Genomic DNA, 21,891 nt, shown 5'->3' with positions numbered 1-21,891 from the left:
TCGCCTTCGCACCTTCGCACTTTAGGCATCACATCTTCGCGCTTCTTCGTCGCATCTTCGCACTTTTGCTCCTTCGCCTTCGCACTATCGCCTTTGCATCTTCGCCCTAAGGTCAAAGTGGCCCTATGGGAACACCATAGATATATGTAAATGTAATTGTTAAGATGACAACTATACCCCGATGCAATACGCCAATATCTTGTTATAACGGAAGGATTTTTATTTTCTAAGATAAACCCCTTCTTTCACTTTAAGTTTATTTGAATATGAATTATAATTTCTGTTACTTTCTGTCAACTGCAGCAATAAAAATTACAATAGTGTAAAGACTATTTCACAAATGATAAAAAAAAATATACTGAAAAACTTTAATCTACAAGGGGGTCATTATTCTATAGGGGTCACTTTTCTTCATGTGGAGTGTGCTCATTTTTATGAAAATGACACTTATTCTTCAGGCAAAGGGGTCATTTTTCTACGTAGAATAATGACCGGGGGGTCATTTTTCTGCGTAGAATAATGACCGGGGGGGTCATTATTCTACGTAGAAAAATGACCCCCGGTCATTATTCTACGGGGGTCATTATTCTTCATTACAGCGGCTTTTTAAATATTATGTGTGACTAAGGTCACGAATTCGGGCCTTGTATAATTTTTTCCATACGTTCAGTTGTGGGGATACAAAATGATATTTCTAATGTATAGTGGGTCATCTCTCCACGTTTTTGTTGATTGAAATCGGTTTGTTTTCCATTACACCTTAATTAGACTATGACAAAAATATGGAGCACAGACCCACTCTATAAAAGAAAATGCCTCGAAGTTCTAAAAAATGACAATATTTGCAGGTTTTGATACGTACACGCCTGTTTGAGTCAACATAATCCAAGTATTGAACATACCTACAGGTTAAAAATCAATGATTCGTTAAATATATATTGTTTTAAATGATTTTTAAAAAAACCATCAGATTTGTTGATACTTTAATTTTTTAGTAGCCTGTCCGACCGCGTATGGGCATTTTACACGCCTTATCCACCCATCTTCTTTAATCCTTCCAAAATAATAGTAACTTTATTTTTTTAATTTTTTTTAAAAGGCTTCATGCGCTATGTTTATCATGATTTAGCAAATGTTTTAGTTTTATTGATTTTTTTTCATGGTTTCGAACAAACGAAGAATTTCAATCTTTACAAATACATAAGTAACTATTGTACATACACAGGCACGTAGCATCGTTTTTGAAAGTTGAGGGGGGGGGGGGGGGGGGTAGCAGATCATTAAAAAATCTTGGCGAACAAAAAAAAAAGAATACTTTTCAAAATCGCGAAAATCCTGTGGGAGGGGGGTAGCGTACATTCTCCCAACTAAGAAAGACTGTTTCCCCCCTTGATGCTACATGTCTAAATCATTTAAAAAATACTTGTTCATTTACTCTGACATTAATAAGATTACTGCGATCGATTTGTTATCGTAACCTCCACCAAATTCGAACAGAAATTAAATTCCTACTCCATTCGCTTTATAATCATTTAACTGTTTGATTGAAAATATTGGTTTTTTAAATGTATTTTTCATGCATTGTTTATAATATCTAAATCTCAACGGTGCTAAATCGTGTCACAGTTTAAGCTAGGGGATTGCTGAAGTCATTTGAAACGATATGCCATTTCACACAACGTGCCAAATATAAGTCTAACAAGAAGAAAAAAACCAAAACTCGCATCGCACAGTGTTATGTAGAATAAATACATTGGGAACTTAAAAAAAACAAACAACATGTAACATCACGAAGCATCATTTTATTAAAAACATTTCTGTTTACACATCAGTCAAATTTATTGTAGTGTAAACATGTTTATCAAAAAGTTAGTTATGTACAATATTTTTCGTTTCGGTGGTAAATTGCATTAATTAATACATATGTAAACATACCTCAAAGTACAACAAAACCAAAAATGAATCATTTTAACGACACAAATATTGTGTTGATGGTATAAATGTTTCAATTAATATTTACGAACAAGAATGTATCGACTTTAATAACATGCCCAACTGTTGGCGTATAATAACAAAACTCGAAGTCTTTGATTCGAACGTCACCCAGTCTGTTACTCCTCAGGACAAACTTTGACCATCTCGCACACCTGTGTCGGGTCTAAGAGCTTCTGAATGATCTTCTCAGCTATCACAGTGTATTCTGTGCTTACGAAATTTAAACACTGCAAGAAAGAAATAAAAATAAGCCGCAAGTTTGTTGACAGATTAATTGTAGGGTGGTAAGTAGATTTCTTTTTATCTGTGCCGACTTACAGCGTTGTTTGTTGGGTTTGGAAGGCGATGGCAGATGTCTTCGATGTAAGCTAGAACCTTGGCCTAAACGAATAAAATAAAAATACCATGTATGATTCGTAAACAAATATAAAAAAAACCCCAATCATTTGAATCATTTTGAAGTACAATATTCCTTTGATTCTCATAAACATTTGGCAATAACAGAATTGAACTTAGTATATGATATAAATAAAACAAATTGAAGTTTTGAAAACTAACGTCATCTTTATCAAGTTCGTCTGCAAAAATCTTCATGACCTTTTTGCAAAGGTCACATTTCTGACTCGGCTCTTCGATTTCCTGGACAAATGAAAAAACTTCCGGCATATCTCCCACCACTTTGGTTACTGTTCAAGATAATATAGTAAGGTTATTCAACATATGTGTGTACTAGTATATCATTACATGTATCAACACATGTAGATTAAAATGATAAAATACTGATTAAAAAATTACCGTTTTTGCAGTCTTCTGGAACTAACTCTTTGCATAGTTTTTCGGGTTCAAAACCATGTTCCAACTCTTTGATTATCAGAGGAACAGTTGCTTGACACTAAGAGTAATAAACAAAACGTTATACATGTTCTTAAATTATGTGCCTGTATGCGTTGACGGTATGTATGAAAGTAATAAGCGGGCATCAGACAATTTTTGGAAACTTGGCAGCTTCAGGTTATACTAGTGAGTAATTTTTCTTTTCACAAAAAAATTAAAATATATGCAAACTTTTATGGAAACATTTCTGTTCCTTTGCATATATATATATATATATATATATATATATATATATATATATATGTATATATATATATATATATATATATATATATATATATATATATATATATATATATATATATATATATATATATATATATATAGTTTAAGGGCTACACACAGGAGGCACGTCATTAATATCGGGCAGAGTTGTCTTTCGTATATATATATATATATATATATATATATATATATATATATATATATATATAGTTTAAGGGCTACACACAGGAGGCACGTCATTAATATCGGGCAGAGTTGTCTTTCGTACCGTTTTACTGTATGGCTCTGGTATAAATTTGCAGATGGCGTCGAGATACTTTTCAATGGAATCTTCCGTCTTATTGTCCTTAAGGAATATATTTGTGGCCTCCGCAAGCCAAGTACATACATCGCATTCAATGTCCCTGCCCTTCAAATCAAAGGGAAGATATCAATTACAGTACCGTATTTCAAGAAAAACAATAATTGTCTTAATTGAAGGAATATAATGTCAGAGTAAAAATGTACATTCTTACAACTTTGACTTTAATTTTCTCTGTCCCCGCTCTAAAGAGATCAGCCTCGAAATGAGACATCTTCTTCACTACGGACCTCCGGTGTCGAACCTGCTCACGTGGACACGTGACCTCACATAATTTTACTGCTAGCTGAAAACAAATGGATGAAATAATTAATTAAAAAATACAATTAACACTATATGCATTGATGTTTAAAATTGTTCTTGCTTTCTGGAGTAAACAGGCTAAAAACATCATTTGGTTGGACGAAATTAAATTAAAAAAAAAAAAATTCAGAAAAGGTTACAAGCAGACAGAACAACAAAATGCACTAATTGTTACCTGTTTATCATTGGTTGGCACTATGTTTTAATTTATCAGTGTGATCATAGTTAAACCGCGTTTGATTAAATTCTAATTTACACTTACTAGTTCTGTGTACTGGCTGGGTAAGACGGCTTCGACAAGTCCATGGCACATTTCACAAGATACACCTGGTATGGTCAAGGCCATTGTTCTGGCTCCTTGTGTTGTCAAAATAAAAAGAACTTTTCTTCATTTTTCATTTTTCTTTGCATTGCCACTACTTTGCAAAATTTAATAAACATTTTATATTACATTATTTGTACTCGGATGTCACGAGTTTTTCATATCAGAAACCGCGAGTACAAATCCCTTTTTTAAGCATTGAATGTTGTTTTGGATGTCGTCGAAACTATAACACAACAAGCGGTGCAGACAAATTGAATACTGCGACATCCAAAAATAATCATTCAATACTTATATTTTTATTCCTACTGAATTTGTGAATATTTCTTTTTCTCTTCTAACAGAATATCAAAGTTATGTCAACAGCACGGAAGAAACTTAAGTAATATACCAGTAGTATTTCGTGTGAATATTTTTATCCACATCTTCTCCAAAAGGGAAACAACAATCTTAACCAAGTTTTAAATAATGTCAATACAATATTTCTTCAGAAACGCAAAGTAACTTTGTTTTGAAAAACGGAACACGCCGCCTCGTTCTTCGAAAAGACTACACAATTATAAAAAGTTACTCATTGTAATTGCTGTGCAATAAATAATATATGTACATTCTGCAATGTTTATGCAAATACCAGAATTTGAAATGTAAAAACTGTTTGAGATTATATCATACAGTATAATGAACACGGTTCTGCTAATAGTGCGATATTAACAATGCAATGTTTCTAAATATGCCAACTATGTTATTTTTTAGTGAAATGAACTATTTGACGTCATTCGAATAGGCATCCTTCTTATAAAGTGAATGTAAGCCTTGTAGTAATAAGAGTGAGTCATGTAAAATTACGTGCAAACTTATCCGTTGAAACACACATTCTACAAAAATTGATACATCTAATTTGATATCACTAAATGTTTTGGTGTTTAGGATAATAAACTTACCACTCTGACATAGTTTGATTTCGGTGCACACCTTTTTAGGATCTACGCCATCTTCTATTGTTTTTACTATCTGTGGAGCAGCTTGATTGCACTAAAAAAAAACAAAATTAAAATTTTAAACTAACATTATCAAATAACAAGCTTATAAAAAAAATAATATGTATAAAGTTAATCGCTCCTCGCAAGTTTGACATGCTAAAAGAATTAATTGGCGAGTTTAAATCGTCCGTCTTACCAAATCTTGGATGGGTTCTGGCAACAGAGCACAAATTTTATAGACAGTGGTATTGATGCTCTCGCCTGTGGAGTTGTTCTTGATATATTCATCCACAATCTGTACCACAAACTCACAAACTTGACACCCAAGACTGTCCTGTGTGTGAAACAAACACAATCCTTTAATCTGAGATTAAGCACTTGCAGAACTGCGTAAAATCATCACCAGTGGTGGATTTTAAAATTCATACCTTTACTCGCTTAGCTTCATTTTCCATTTCCTTTCTTGATTCTTCTTTTTGATCATAACCTGATTGAAACAAATAATTTAGAGCCACTTATTCTCATAAATACTGTATACAGGGAAATATTCGACCCTGTTTTATTTTCGATCCTTTCGCCCTCGATGTCAGCAGGCGAATTTAAGACTGGACGAAATACATAATCATATTGTCTCTTTTTAACCACAACTTTGTCTTGGCGAATTCCAGACGGGGCGAAACCGTATGTAATTGATGAAGGGCGAAAATTACACGGGGCGAAAATAACCCGTATACAGTATACGCTCACCATTTTCAACGGACGATTTCAACCAACATCAACTTTGGTTGTTATCAGAACAATTTGAAAAAGGCAGTTGTATATTATTTTTTTTAATCATCTAGTAAATCAGATAATGAATATATTTATTGTCGAAAAAAAACCCTGTACTATGGGTTCCATATGTACTCTTTCACAAGAGGATTTACTAGTATACATAATAGTTTTTTTTTTAAAAAGGAAATCAAATAGTAAAATATTTTGCTAAAACAGATGTACCACGTGATCCATTTGTACACAGTTTAACGGTTTCACATGTCTTCAGAGGATCGAGACCTTTTGCTAATTCCTTTACAATGGAAGGTGCAATAAGTTCACACTGAAAAAAAAACAACAAAGAACTAAGTTTGACAAGAGTAAATCTGACCCTCCCCTCCATTTATCAACATTTTAAAAGGGTTTCCGATGTTTTGTCATTTTGTTGAACAAGTTGTCTCATTTAAGGTAGCTCGCGGGTTTACCTGCTTGTGAGAAAACCTACCTTGAAAATTTGTCCACGTGATCCATAGGTTTTATAGTTTTATTTCTAAAATTTATTTAAGATTCGTCTGCGCGGTAATAATGTTATCGTGTTTCAAATACAGTGTCATTAATAAAATTAAGCAACGCCATTTCAATGAAATATATAGTAAAATGCACATTTTAACCGAGAAACGCATTACAAAACTATGCTCCAAACTTTTAAACGATTCAGACGAAATTAATGATACTCAACACAAAAACAGAGGAGATAATTATGAATCAATTCATAAAAAAATATCTGTATGTGTTCTCAGCCAATTTTTGACAAAAAAACTTTAAAGATTTAAAAGATTTCTCAAAACCTTATATCTTCATTACGACGTTAGCCTGACGTCATCATTTTCTTACTTCTTAGAACACCAAAATAGAAATTCATTTATTGACAAGACTAGCTGTTTAACACATTTTAGAACATGTAATTGCTTATTAGACATTATTGTGAATGTTATCAAATGCAATTAATGTAAGGCTGTAAAGATGAGTCCAAAATCTTTTTTTTCTTACCTCATATGACAATAACTTGTATAAAAGTATAATATTCATCTAAAATACATTTAGAATACTTCGGGTTTTATGAGATTTGAATTGCGTGACCAACCCGTATATATATCCCGATATACATTAAAAAATGATACCTTATTTCTTAATTTAAACTAACCTCTGGCTTTATTGCTGCTGGGAGCAGATTGCACAGCCCATAAATGGTACTGTTAATTTTTTCCAGCGAAGCATTTTGACCGAGTTCTTTGTCAATTATGGTTACAAGGAATTCGCAAAGTTCACACTTTGCATCCTAAAATGAATAAAATGTCATGTGTAGAAAGGCTGTACATAATTCCATAGAATGGTTACAATTGAAGAATTTTGACAAATACCTGTGGGGCTGACACAGAGGGACCCCTTATAACCCTGTTGACGTGCTCCTTCAATCCTTGTAGCAAACCTGTATCTGAAAAGAAGAACAGGAAAGTATTGTTTTAGCAAGACAAATGCAGACATCTGATAAGCGGATATAAAGCAACTTTACAATAAATCCAAAAAGAGAAATGCTTCGTGAACAGTACATCGTATACTGTTTTGTTTTTTAAATTCCTCAAATTATTTTTATTTTTTGCATTTATTGTCAAACAGTGCGATATAGCGAAATTTGTTTATATGGCACTTCTACATGCATGTCAGTATACCTTGGCCATACGGACGAATTTTAAAAGGTTGAATGGATTCTTTTTAACGTCTATTATTCTTTTTTTTAATGTTATAGCATAGGAACTTATATTTACAGATGCAATTAATCATAACCAAAATAAATTTATTTTCTTTAGAGTTCAATATTATGTTACATATTACATGGAAGTTGTGTTTATTGTATATCAAAGTTCAACCTCTACAAAAAAGAGATTAATTAATCCAACCCCCAAGTTGTATAAGTTCCATTTAATGCATGACCTTAAGGTATGTAACGAAAACATTAAGATAGACTGATACAAATGAGTAAAAAAGTAATTATGTTTCTTTAAACGTACTTAGTGTGCCATTTGTGCATAACTTCACTTTTTCACAAGTCTTCAATGGATCAAGCCCATTAGCCAATTCTTTCACTATCGTTGGTGCAACGAGTTCACACTGAGTCAAGAACAAACAATATGAGTAAAATTGAAATCTGACACATTAGTAAGTAAAATAAAGATCTTAAACTAAAATCATTTTAAAATGAAAGTTGACATTCATAAAATATCCTGTTATTTTTTGGATACATTATCCATTTAATGATAAACAGAAATTTTAATTCAATGCCATTAATGAAAGATAATATTCAAGTATTATCAGTTTAAAAACAAAATAAAAAACAAAATTGAATTGTATACGTACTGTAGCTTTGATTGCATCCGGAAGCAAGTTACATACAGAATAGATAGTGTTGTTTATTTTATCCAATGAAGCGTTCTGTCCCAATTCTTGATCTATTATATTTATAAGGAATTCACAGAGTTCACATTTTGCATCCTAAAAAAGCAATTACATATCATATTATATGTATCAAGCAAGCATTCCATTTATATTATATTTCAAAGATAAAGTAAACAAAATTACAATAAAAAATAATGAATCAAGACTTATAATGGAGACCATGTTTTATGAAAGAACGATTAAGTCGTTAATATTTATTGTTTCACAGAATGGTTCTCAAATCATTTTTTTAAATGCCCTTGCTGCCTCAATTCCTAACAATATTTACAACCACTGATTTAAAACAATAATTTGTTCATGAAAAAGCGCATTATAAATTTGGTCGAAAGTTCTTTTATAAAACTGTCCAGATCACTTTAAGGTAAAAATATATACAAATTCTCAATAAAATAAAATTTAATTTACATTAAAAATGTCCTTTTCTCTAGTTACCTCTAAATTTTTGTTCATATCATTCTGTTCTTTTAGCTGATTTACGACATCCAGCCATGAATCGTCCAGAACCCCTGTAATGAAAGCATCAAACCAATCATGCAGTTTTTTTGCTACCAAATTGTGAAACTCGTATGTGCGTCTTTATATCATGATCTGTTTTCACCAGTTGTGTATGAGTTTAGAAATATATTTTAGAAACTTGAACATCTTATAATTCCTACTCTTTTACACCCGAATGAAAAAATTCACATTTTAATTGGTAAAAGTTACACTTTAACGTGCATAGCTTGCACTTTAATCAGTGAAAATCACACCTACTTAAACTGTAAATATAAATTTTATAGATTAATGAGTAAATTTTACAGATAACTGTAAAATTTACAAATTATATGTGAGTTTTACAAATCAAAGTGTGAGTTTTACAAATTAAAGTATGAATTTTATAAATAAATAATTTTACATCAATTAATTCAAATAAGTACTTTTTTTAGGCGCATTTCTATAATCTAAGAATTCGTTTTTGCTATATGTAATAAAAATAAAATGTATTCAAACCTGAAAATGTATCGGCGCAAAGTCTAATGTCTTTGCATGCAGTTTGTGGATCGAATCCTCCTTCAATCTTCTTCACAATGGTTGGCGCAATTGCTTCACACTTAAATCATAAAATGCAACGTTTTTCATAAGAAAAGAATCATTAAAAACATTCTTAAAAAAACGTTTTAAGATTAAAATGTCATTCTAAAGGACTCTTTTAAATGCTGATTTTGCTGCGACATTTCTTGGTATTCTCTGTATGTTTTAAATGTATGAAATATCACCATAAAACTCAAATATGGGCAAAATGAAATCACTGGTATATTTAAGATAAAAGGCACAAACACACCTATACATCAGCTTTGATGGATAAAGTGTAGGAATTGGCATCAATTGTAAAGAATTAAACAATAACTAACTTTATCGGATGCTTTTGGATGACTGGTTTGACGACCAATAGAGAAATGATATCAATCTGCATGTTTTTATGGACATATAAATAGCCATGAACTTACACTTTGTTTGATTTCTGCAGGAAGAAGCGCACACAAAGAAAATACTGTGTTATTGATGGTGGCAGCAGAAGCGTTTTTTTCAAGCTGGCTGTCTAGCAAGTTTATAATGACCGTGCATAACTCACACTTCAGATCCTAAAATTGAGTTAAATGATGTCACTTACTACGATCATGACGTCACGTGAAAATAATTGACATATGGTATAAATTGTTGAGTTAATTTCTTTGCTGCTTTTGTTCATGGAAATTTGGGTGTCGATGATACCCATTAAGATTTCACAGATGTCACAATATTTGCCTCCGTTTTGGTTCTAATTAGAAATGGAATAAGAGTTACTTCAACAACAAACTGTGTGATACTTTGTTTAAATCGCATTTCTCATCAACTATATTTGCAAAACTGACAGATACAAACAGTAGATATAAAATACCCCGACTTCATCAGCAACTTCTTGAATGTGTGGAACTGGAACTTGTGAAAAATATTCTTCAGTTTTTGCTGCAAAAGATGATGCAACATTCATAATCTAATTATGTCCTCTAAAACTATGTTGAATTGTTGTTATTGTTTTATGCATTTCTACCCCAAATGATTGCAAACTTAGCAAAAGGTTTTTTTACCACATTTATAAACTATTACGTATAGGCTAATCTTATGCATGTGAACAAAATTATTCTAAAAGATATTTCTAGATATTATGGTTAACTTCTATTCAAAAACATTTTGTAAAACTAAATAAGCTGAAAACAGTTTTCAATATTCCTGATAGGATAGAATAAAAAGACGAAATAAAAACAGATAAATAAAACTTTTCCAATTATCTTTCGGATATATATTGTAGTGCATATCAACACATTAACGATATCTAATTGTCAATTTTATCTTTTAGTTTGCGTGTAAAGTTTCCTGACCATATTACCATGTTTTCAAGACGTTTTGAATAAACATTTCAATGTACCCCTTTTAAGATAGCAAAGAGCAAATTGACATAAATATGCAAAACATGAAATGACATCAATTGTTTAACCTACATTATCTTCTATTATCTACCAATTAAAACTTCGCCAAACTACATCAATTTACCCTGCAGAAGAACAATACATTAATGACGTACCTGTGCACAGTTTTATAAGCTTGCAAATTTCATCCCCAGTTACGCCATCAATTAGTGCCTGAATTATCTTATCTTTGTATTCATCACACTAAAAGTAAATAGTTGATTTAAAATAAATGAATCATTTTTTGCAACTTTATAAAGACAAAATGATTGCAAAAGGGGACAATCATTGAAACTGTACTTACGAAAGCTTTGATTTCGGCAGGCAGGCTATCACAAAATTTGGTTACAGCTTCTTCTATTTTATCTTTTGTGGCATTAGTGACTAAATATTTGTCCAATTCATTGATCAATAATTTGCAAATTTCACACTCCAGTGGATTTGCCTCCAATACAAAGATTGAAATAAAGCAAAAATTTATCCAACTACTATACGGTTTTAATATATTATTCTGACAAAAAGTTTAATACATGTATATTTAAAATTGTCTTCTTAAAAAACAAGTACTTTGTTTTAGTGATTCAAACTAAATACAGCACCCCAAAAAACCAAACAAATAAAAACCAAAGGCATTGGTTGTTGAATAAAAATAAATCAAAACATGCTCTGGATCTAAATACGATTTTGTGATAGGTTAGTCATCTCTAAAATGCTGCAATTGAAACTAAACTTTTCCTTTTCTTAAAATAAATCAGGTAGCATTCCATATTTAACTATTCACAGTAAGGGTAAAAAAAAGCAAAAATAATAAATTTCAGATATTCTTACCTCGTCTTTTCGGTTGAATTCAACGAGTTCTGTCTCTAAAATAATTTTAAAAACGCATGAATTGTTCATATACCATTAAGAAATACCAGTACTTGACATTTGACAATTTCTTTGTGTTAATACTGTAGCATTCTCACCTTGGGTGCAGAGTTTCATGTAAACACACGTGGATGCTGGGTCAATTCCGTCCTCCAGATGTTTTACGATAGCCGGAGCCATAGAGGTACACTTTAAAACATTGTTAATTATTGCAAATACAAAAACTTTTGTTTGTATCTTTTTTAAGGCAACGTTAGAATTTAAAGTTATGCGTTTTCTTACACGTTCATCAGCTGTGCTTTCATTGACATACATGGGTATCAAATTTCGTGGATTGAGCAAAAATCAGTTTCAGGGAGGATTAAATTGGTGGCCAATGATTTTATAAATACAATATGTTATTAGATATTGTAATTCGATGAACATTAATTTTCGTGGAGCAACTAAACAACAAACACTATGAAAATTATACTGCAACGAAAACTATGGAATCATTAGAATTTCTTGTGGCTCAATTTTCGTGGTATTTTTGTAGTATTCGTGGGTACCTCTCCCCCAATTTAATTCCTCGACAAAAACACATTTTGGAAGAGTTATCTTTACTACTGAATCTGAAAACCGATACATGCATGAAATTACATTCCCACGAAAAGATGAAGAAAGCCCACAATCCACGAAAAAGGGCCGCCACAAATTAAATGATTCATCAGTATTGATGAAACAATTGTTATACATACCAGAATTTTAAAAACAGATGGCAGTTTGTTGCACACTTTCGCTACTGTTGAATTAATAGATTTTGAAGAGGCATTCCGTTTGATATACCAATCCACTTCATTGACAATCAACTTGCAAATTTCACATTTAGGATCCTTTTTGAGAAAAAAGGGGGACATCGTTTAACTTGAGACATGAGACTATGTGTCTATGCAATAAGAGAAACGACACGTTTTACATTTACATTCTAAAAAGATCTGCATATAAGGAAACATTCAGAAAATTGAAGTTCTCGTCAAAATACAAGACAAATAAATGTCAAACGCTTCATTTTTGACAAATATTTTTTAAAAATGTATGATGTGTAAGGTTTTTATAATAGCTTAGATATTAAAAAAAACCACTGCTCATAAATCTATCTGTCAATTTTTTTCTTACCAAAATTACTGGGATATGTCTTGTTTATTCGTCAGCTACTTAAACACTAACATAACAAGTTGCACAATTTCATGGCTAACCGGTTCCCATATTGTTTTTTTTCATTCAATTGTACTGATACCAGATAATATCTTACATGTGAATTCTGATGAAACATTTAACAATAACTGTATAGAAAAATATATACACATTTGCTGCCTTAGTTTTATACTTTGCAATTTTTAAATGTATTTCTTCATTATATGAAAACGTTTGTTCTTGGAACGAAGAAATGAAAAAATGACAGATCATTTGTCATTCAGTATAATAGCTGCTCAAGCATTTAGAAGAGATATCAAAGTAATTTTTGCATGAATTTATCTGGAATTTTAATAATTTTGAAATGAAGGAGTAACGTTAAGTCATTTTATTGAATTTCTTTTAATGTCATTAGCCAAAGATCAGGACTGACGCTGTAAATTTTTATCATTAAAACGGTTAAATGTCGCCTGTTGATTGTCTCCAGTGTTTATGATATTTACATAAGCAATATCGGTCTAATTACTTAACAACTAGCTCTGTTTCATTGTTTTTTCCAAATAACTCTACTTATCATCGAACTTGATAATGAGATTACAGACTGCTTGAGAGTAACTTTAGGTCTAAGAAGATATTGTAATAGATTTATAGAATCAGCATCATGAGTTATTCATCTAAAAAGGAAAAGTACCTGCACAAGTCAGAATGAAATGTTTACCATTAAATTACCAGTGACTGGCGAAACTAAAAGGGTTTGGTTATGATTTAGGTCAAATTTTATTTTTATTTTTCTATATTTTTATAATGCTTTAAAAATGCATCTCTAATGATCAACAAAATTTTGAGCGTCAGCCGTAGGGTTATAAGCAAGATACAGGGCTCATATATCTTTGTCATGTAAACAATGCTCGGTCCATGGTTTTGTATATATTGGTTCATAATACCTTATACTTTTTTCAAGCCTTTTCTCTCTGCTCTAATTCGTTTTAGGCATAAAGAAGTAGTTCCTAGCGTTTATATATTCATTTTTGGTCAAAAACTAGAATTTTCAATTAAACATTCAAAATGTTAACAAAAACATGACGTGGCTTTGTTCACATGACAAAGAATTGTGAGCTCTGTATCTCGCTTATAATACGGCGTCTGACACTCAAAGTTTGGTTGACCTTATGTAAATGTTTATGTAAACAACAAAATTAATTATTGTCAACGGAATGCCAATTAAAATGCAAAGCTAAATACAATCGTTGAAAATATCTGTATTTGTTATTCAAAATAACAGGAAACAGACCACATGCATCTCTATCAATCGTAATCAATTATGAAAAGCTACTCTCAAGAATTAAGATACTTTCTAGAATAATTATATCTGGAGATCTGTAATCTTTTGCAAATTATTTTAAAAAATCACGAGAAACAACATCACATCTAATATCAGATAAACTTTAATTAATATAGGGTATCATTTTGATTATCTATATGAGCTCTATCAGTTTACCGATATCTGGGATGGAGACTTTTCAGCTTCATGTTTGAAAAATAATTTAGGCAAAGAGTAACTGTTGCATTTGGCAAATGTATGATAAGTAATGAATATTCTGTATGAACTTAATATTAAGAGAGGGTTTGAAGCCCGATAAGGCGCCGGCTTATGAAGTATTGGAGTATTTGATTTTAACCGTGGTATTAGACGGATACTGGGTTAAATACCTGTAATACTGTATTCCTGATTAGATGCGAGAAATTGATATCTGCGTTTAATTACAATAAGCACTTCACGCGGATTTTTATATCTCGCTTTGATTTTCTGAGAGTTGAAATTATAAGGGATAAGGATAAAAAATTTCCGAATTCGCGATTTTATACTCTCGCGTTTTGATACAAAACAGGGGGTTGCAGAATTAAGTACTCGCGTAAAAGAAAGAATTTACAGTACAGGAGAGCTAAATGTAAAATTGTACACTGATAAATACATATATATATATATATATATATATATATATATATATATATATATATATATATATATATATATATATATTTCAATCAATCACTAGTTTTTGTAAATAATTATTACATGGAGTTGATTTTTGTTACAAGCTTTGTAAGATATTTTGACGATAAGAGATAAGTTTTTTATTTCTTTGATTAAAATTCTATGAAAATGTTTTTTTTACGAAGTTATTTACTGTTCTTGTTCAATATATTAACACTTATTCTTAATTCATCAAAAGTTTATCAACGTGTTGATTTACAGTTGAAGTATCGCTAAAATGTTAATTATATTTTTTTAAATATGTGACCTTTTCAGTCAAAACTGAACAAATTCAAGAAGTGTCATTCAAATGCTTGAAAATATCAATACCTCTTGCAGTTGCTGTACCTTGCTATTTTTAGCTCCCGCTACAATATAGAAAAAAGGCATATGGGCCACATCGCACACCTGAGCAACAGTAGACATAATAAAATCAGCTTCATGGAGTCATAATACAAAATATCTGGACAATGTGGTATAATACATGTAGATCCTGTATACATTAAAAATTCATTCCCCTCCCTGGATATTCTTATGTTTATAATCAAATCCCTTTTCTATTAGGATGATTTTATAGTCAAATCACATGTAGAGCACTGCAATTCTCAAAAAGATCCTAAAAAATATATATATGGGATATTAACTTAGAATAAACTCTGAACCCCTTGTGAGGCCAATCGTCCAGAGGCCAAAGTCTAAACAATTTTAAAGAATCAGCGATATGTCAAAATGCTTGCATATAAGTAAAACTGTATATGATAACATTTCAGTTTTTGTAAATAATTACTTGTAAATAATTGTGGAATGTTTTCCTTTGTGCAACTGGATCCCTAATGTGGCCCCACTCTACTTCTTAAGATTTTGATTTTTGATTTTTGAACAAATTTGAATCTACAATATCTGTAGTTGCTTTCACTAAATCACTTAAGTTACATTTTTCTAGGAAAATGGTTTTTAGAAGATATAGATTAAAGATTATTTTAAACATTTTCTTACGCAAAAATTTGCCTCCCCCCTAACGTGACCCCATCCTTTCCCGGGGATCATTATTTGGATAAATTTGAATTGCCACTATCTCACGATGCTCCCACACAAGTTTCAGCTTTCCTGGCTGATTGTTTTCTCAGAAGACGATTTTTAAAGACTTTCCTCTAAATATTCTATTCCTTTGTAAAAATCCAACCCCTATTGTGGCCCTTCCTTACCCCCGGGGATCATGATTTTCATAACTTTGAATCAACACAACCTGTTTCAGCTTTCCTGGCCAAATGGTTCTTGAAAAGTAGATTCTTAAAATTTTTTCAATAATTTCTAATTGTCACGCCGTGGTCCTTAAATTTAACAATTTTTAATTTTCTTTGCCTAAGGGTGCTTTGGCAAAGTTTGGTTAAATTTGGCCTTGTGGTTCTGGAGAGGATGTTAAAGATGTGAAAAGTTTACAGACAGACGGACAGACAGACCGAAGACAAACAACATGTGATCAGAATAGCTCACTTGAGCTTTTAGCTCAGGTGAGCTATAAAAAGCGAGAAAAGAATTATCTCAATTAACACCTAAGATGTTGGGGTTTTTTACAACAAGGAATAACACAAACAATATATACATATAATATAATTGAATTGATTAAAACTGCTGATCCTTGAATTTAGTTATAACTCACAATAAGCATAGCAGGAAAAGATCAGAATAGAATTATTACCATGATCTCTCTCTTTCTCAGAGCAAAGTTTGAGTTCGTCACAAGCTTTTTTTGGATCCACACCAGATACAATCAATTCAATTATCTCTGGTGCATAGGCATCGCACTGAAAAAATTGCAGTCATCGCAAATAGAAGTGCTTATATATTTCATAACCATTTTTCATATCAAGGTAAAAAGGATATTCCAAAATGAATTATAAAAAGAAAATCGAACTCAGTACGAATGATCACTCTTCAAATAATTTAAGTATACTCACGAATTTCTTGAAAGATTCCGGTAAAGCACTGCACAACTTGTTAACAGTTTCAATGACAATTTCTTGAGATTTGTTTTCTTTCAGTAAGTTGTCTAATTCAGTGACAAGTAATTTGCAAATTTCGCATTCCAATGGACTAGCCTGCAAACGGAATTAATTGAAATTTCGCCATAAGTATGCTGCCCATGTCTTTAAGAACTTAAGATATGCAAATATTCGTTTATCTTTACAGTAAAATAAATATATTTAATTATAATTTCAATGAATATAGATAATCATTAAAATTTAAAACTGCTTTGGATATTTGGTTTAAAGGGGCATGGCAACAATTTGGAACTAATTCTATTTTTCTGTTTTTATTATTTACAATGCTTTAGAAAATTATTTGTAATGATCAAATGAAAATTTAGAGTCAGTTGTAGAGTTATAAGAGTTTACAATTCTATTCTAGTAAACAAGGTTTGTGCCCTGTTTTTGTTTTACATAGGTTCAAGATACCAGTTAAAAATCTTTTTCAAGCTTATTTGTCTTTCTTTTGTTTATTCATTTTAACCACAAATAAACAGTGTCTAACGTTTAACACTTAATTTTAGGTCTAAAACTGAAATTGCCACTACAGCTTTCAAAAAAAGAATAATCAAAAGCTTTATTTAGCCAGCAAAGAATTGTAAGTTCTGTAAACCCATTATATCTCAAAAGATGACGCTCAAATTTTGTTGCCTGTAAAAAAAATGCCTAACTAAAGCATTGTGAACATTAAAATCGAAAAAAAAATTGACCAAAATCGTGACCATGCCCATGAAGGCATATAATTCAAACTTTGTTAAATGATGAAAAAAATAACAATAACAAAGCGTCAACCATTTCAAAAATCGCAAGATTTATAGTTTAAAATTTGATAATTTAAAAATATATTTCTCTCAATAACTGGATCCTAATCTCAATGAGTATACGAAGAAAACAATGCATTGAGTCATAGAAATACCTGTTCTTCAGATGTCTTCTTGGTATCAATTTTAATTGTTTGTCTTTCTTCCCGAGGGTCTTGTGGTTTTGGACAAACATTTAGAAGAATGCAGATAGTTTCTGGATCCTGTCACAAGTTATAAACATATGATTCATTTTAACTTGTTTTTAATCGAATGTAAAGATACTAGAGTCTGTTCTATTTTCAAAAAGGAAAATTTGCACGTGCAAATGACACACTCCTAATGTTTTCATTGATTTGAAGATAAACAAGATGAATGATACCATAAGTGAAAATTAGATTGTCATCTTAGGAAAATAAAATATCATCTCATTATATAATTAATGAAAATTAGTTTTTCAAGAAAATAAAAACATTATATCACGACATATCAACATTGACAACAATTTCCACATATATACTATCTAAAGCAAACAATTCAGATAAAAGTAACAGTACCTATAAAAAAATGTAGCATACCATTTTTTGTGACAATGTTTTAAATATGTCTGGAGCTTTGGACTTGACAAAACCCAAACAATCATCTACGTGGGATGTGAGCCTTTCACAGATGTCTTGCAACCTCTGCTCAATCGTTGCCTAAGGGCACATGTGTTCAAGTTAGTCATTATAACCACAAAATAAGGAATAAAGAGGTACTAAACACAGCATTTTTAATATTTGCAAAAGCTATGTGCTTTTCATATTGTTGTTACAGAAACTGGTTATCAATATCGAGGTGCTTATTCATGATAATGAATAAATGAAAAGATCAATTGAAAAATGTTCAACAATTTTTTTAAGGAAGGATTTTATTACCAAGGAATATGTATGAAACCAGTTTTTGTATTAAATTTATTATCCTTATAATCAATAGATACTACTTATATCGTAGAAAAATTGACAGCTTTTACAATAGGCATTTACCTAAAACATTTCAGTGTATATAGACTTACATATATTGAAATTATCCACATTAAGTCATAGCAAAAGGTCGTGTGGGTTAAATGCATATCTTTTATAGCAATGGTAATAAGATCGATAAAAATGCAGTAATTGTTTAATTTCAAAATGCATTTCATTTAAAATCGAGAACAACAAAAACAACTTAAGCATGACATTCATTCAATTAAATTATTTTTCTTATTACATGTTCTTGAAATTACCTTTCAGTTCACAATTTACGCATTTCAAAATGTATTTCAATACTATCCATTTAAATTGTATAATTTGTTCATATTACTTTTTGCTACACCTGCATTTGAACTAATTATAATACAGTGATAAATCATTCTGAATAACCACTATCATGTCCATACATGCATGTAAAATGAATGATGAAGACTTTTATAACCTGTCCGTAGGCATTTGAATTTGATGCTTGTCTTCAACTTTTTATAATGAGGACTGATACAACCTGTGGACTGATAAACTCACCTGTGTAGCGTTTTCCGCCATGAGCTTTTGAAGGTCATGAACTGCTACATGGCATATCTCACACGTCATTAAGTCATTGCGAATATTCGGTGCAGCTGTGAGTGCCATAAAATACCAATTAATCAGTTTAGATATTATTTCGAAGATAGATAACGTTTATAGCAAATTCCAAAGAACATTTATAAACTAATAAAACAAATATGATTGGTTGATCTAATACTTAGACATCAATAAAAGAAATGGGTTCAACAGATTGACTGAAGGTCGTTTAAAATATAGAAACTTATGTTTAAAAAAAATATTTATAAGTTAATAGCTTGTAATTTAAAATAATGTTTGAGATACAAGCATTCTATACTATTATAATCACAGATGTAAATTATTTTGAAGAATATCATAATTTCTTTACTTACCCTACAGAAAATTTAAATATGATTTTCCCCCTAATTTTTGACAAATTAAAATCAACTCTTGCATTTATAATGTTATATTTGTAATCTTAAACGAATTTTATACAGGTATTTTGGGAGGTTGGTGACGTTAAAATATACTTCACATTAAAAAAAGATACGTTACATTTAAATATTCTATTTTTACATTTAATTTTCGAGGATACCAATGAATAGCAACGTGTTTCTAAAAATGCAGAATTTTTTTTAATGTAACAGCATTTTATTTTGATTATAGAAATAAAATATTTGAAACTATGATACACCAATGAACAGATGTTTGTGGAATACTAAATTTATTTGCATTATCTGAGGCAAGGTAGGACAAGTGTCTCAAATCAAGAGCGATATATGTATGTGTTCTGTGTAAACAAAGACTAGTTCAAGGTTCAGTGGATTTATAATCACGGTTTTCATTTGTAAGATAAATTTTTGGTTAAGATTGTAAGACGAAAAGCCCGGCTTTTGTTGTGTAGATTCAAAACTGTTGATAATTACTAAAATAGCATGATATCCAATGATGAATGAAAAGTAGATGTCATCATAAATTAAATATTCAAAAGATGCATGTATTGTGATATAAAAAAAAAAAAGATTGAAGGAATGCAAATAAAACGAGAGTTTACAGTGGCTGTATCGCCTTTACAGTTTTTTTTAATTATCTATAGTAACACGTGTAAACATTTTAAGAACAAAATGTAAATTTAACTCCTGGCCCTGTATGCCATTTTCAGTACGTTATTAATGAAAAGGGGGAATAATACATATTGTAAATGAAAAAAGAGAAAGAGAACACAGCGTTAGATGAAGAAAAAAAAATGGAAATACTCTTGATATATACGTATAAAACTGAACAGTAGTTGTTGAATATATTTATAATATACAGAGAAATGAAAAACTTGTTAAACACGACATAAATGAGAGCGCACGACATATCTGCCGTATTTAAATATATCTTGGATCTAATATACCCAATATATATAGTCCAAAAAACATAATTTTTAATTTTTGCATGAAATTTAAAAACATATATATAAAAATTGAACATTTAAAAAATGTATAAGCAACTCCAACTTGGTTCGAGTAATACATCATAAAACAATATCTTACCTGTTGCAAATGTAAGCAGACAGACTGCAATGATATTTCTGAGCATTGTTTTTTGGGGGAACTGATGTCTCTAAATATCACTTCGCTAAAGTAAATGTGAACAGGTTTATAATGAATTATCTCTGATATGACCGCCTGTGAGATCATATGAGTTTCTATCGCGGTATCCGTTATCGGGTAGTTTGACCTGGACATCGTACAACACGCGGAATAGACCGCACTGATAAGTGATGATGCGTCGTCATCTAGGTGTGGACCTGTCTAGGTATCTCGGCTTACAGCTTATTGTTATCATTATCTGGTTGCATTTTAATCATTTCGGTTAAGAATTGCATATAATTCAGTTTTTGAACCCTTTTATTAATGCGTGTTTACACCCTTGTTTATCTAATTTGTTATTGTTTGTGATAACAAAAGGGTCTGCATCAATATTATTAGAAATTTTTAAAAGCATAACTATGAACGATGACAAGGGGATAATAAGGAGTATTCGATAAAATATTACTAGTATTCCAGACAACTTTGTATCATTTTCATGCAAGAAAATGTTAGGAAGCAATGCAAGTGCAGACTGAAATTTTTAAAAGTATTTTACAAGTCCTTTTGATAATGTGATTTAAACAACTGTTGTTATCACTCAATGTTTACAGGATATAGAAAATCGACTAAAATGTTGTAAAAAATCTTATCTTTATATGGAAGATGTACTTAAAATACCCCGTCCCCTCCAAAAAATGGGAATATAAAGGTAGCAATATAGAAGTTGTAAACCGGATTTTTGATGACTGTTGATTTTAACTATGATAACTTTAATTTATGCATAAAAATTGCGTAGCACTGAAAAACATTACAATGTATATTGTTTTTATCAAAATGAAAGATTGTATTTTTTATTTGAGAGGAAAAATTAATTTCAAATTGTTTGATATGTATGTTAAAAATAAATTAATTTATGGTGCTAAACATAGGGAGTTTTCAAAAGGGCAAAAGTAAAAAAACAACCTTGTTAGACTGTCGCGCGACACAAACACGGTCATATTAAGAAAACAAAACTTGTTTTTC

At 30.8% G+C, this 21,891-nt stretch overlaps 1 protein-coding gene across 3 annotated transcripts; it reads right to left on the bottom strand.

The window, feature by feature from the left end:
• Positions 1-1,786: 1,786 nt before the first annotated feature.
• Positions 1,787-20,993, bottom strand: LOC105347059 (prosaposin). 3 transcript variants are annotated; one of them, XM_034458028.2, is made up of 31 exons: positions 20,830-20,993; positions 19,271-19,365; positions 18,314-18,433; positions 17,852-17,959; positions 16,867-17,007; positions 16,608-16,713; positions 15,239-15,276; positions 12,438-12,572; positions 11,799-11,889; positions 11,662-11,696; positions 11,138-11,278; positions 10,950-11,037; positions 10,266-10,333; positions 9,999-10,145; positions 9,338-9,437; positions 8,780-8,853; positions 8,249-8,383; positions 7,903-8,002; positions 7,255-7,328; positions 7,038-7,172; positions 6,077-6,176; positions 5,509-5,567; positions 5,277-5,414; positions 5,042-5,132; positions 4,041-4,135; positions 3,630-3,761; positions 3,383-3,523; positions 2,791-2,887; positions 2,554-2,681; positions 2,314-2,376; positions 1,787-2,222 (listed from the first exon to the last, which is right to left on the bottom strand). In XM_034458028.2, exons 1-31 carry the CDS (start codon positions 20,873-20,875, stop codon positions 2,112-2,114), a joined length of 3,132 nt encoding a protein of 1,043 aa, XP_034313919.2. In that variant the 5' UTR covers positions 20,876-20,993; the 3' UTR covers positions 1,787-2,111. The 3 variants fall into 3 exon arrangements, with proteins under 3 accessions (XP_034313919.2, XP_034313920.2, XP_065922728.1); XM_034458029.2 differs by lacking the exon at positions 9,999-10,145 and adding an exon at positions 9,835-9,969 and having other exon boundaries at positions 20,830-20,991; XM_066066656.1 differs by lacking the exons at positions 16,867-17,007; positions 17,852-17,959; positions 18,314-18,433; positions 19,271-19,365; positions 20,830-20,993 and having other exon boundaries at positions 12,438-12,625; positions 16,608-16,681.
• Between the last annotated feature and the right edge of the window lie 898 nt (positions 20,994-21,891).

Source organism: Magallana gigas, chromosome 7 (genome assembly GCF_963853765.1).
Source record: "Magallana gigas chromosome 7, xbMagGiga1.1, whole genome shotgun sequence".
NCBI classification, from domain to species: Eukaryota; Metazoa; Mollusca; class Bivalvia; order Ostreida; family Ostreidae; genus Magallana; species Magallana gigas.
The sequence above is the reverse complement of the archived record's forward strand: the minus strand, read 5'-3'. Positions and strand labels throughout refer to the sequence as shown.

What these genes read in the sequence shown, in the direction of transcription:
- LOC105347059 (XM_034458028.2), bottom strand. Translation starts at nt 20,875, where the DNA reads ATGCTCAGAAATATCATTGCAGTCTGTCTGCTTACATTTGCAACAG. An exon ending in AAGTTGCTGATGAAGTCGGG is followed by an intron (nt 10,146 to 10,265) that starts GTATTTTATATC and finishes ATTTCTAATTAG; the next exon opens with AACCAAAACGGAGGCAAATA. An exon ending in CAGCAGCAATAAAGCCAGAG is followed by an intron (nt 6,177 to 7,037) that starts GTTAGTTTAAAT and finishes TTTTTTTTTCAG; the next exon opens with TGTGAACTTATTGCACCTTC.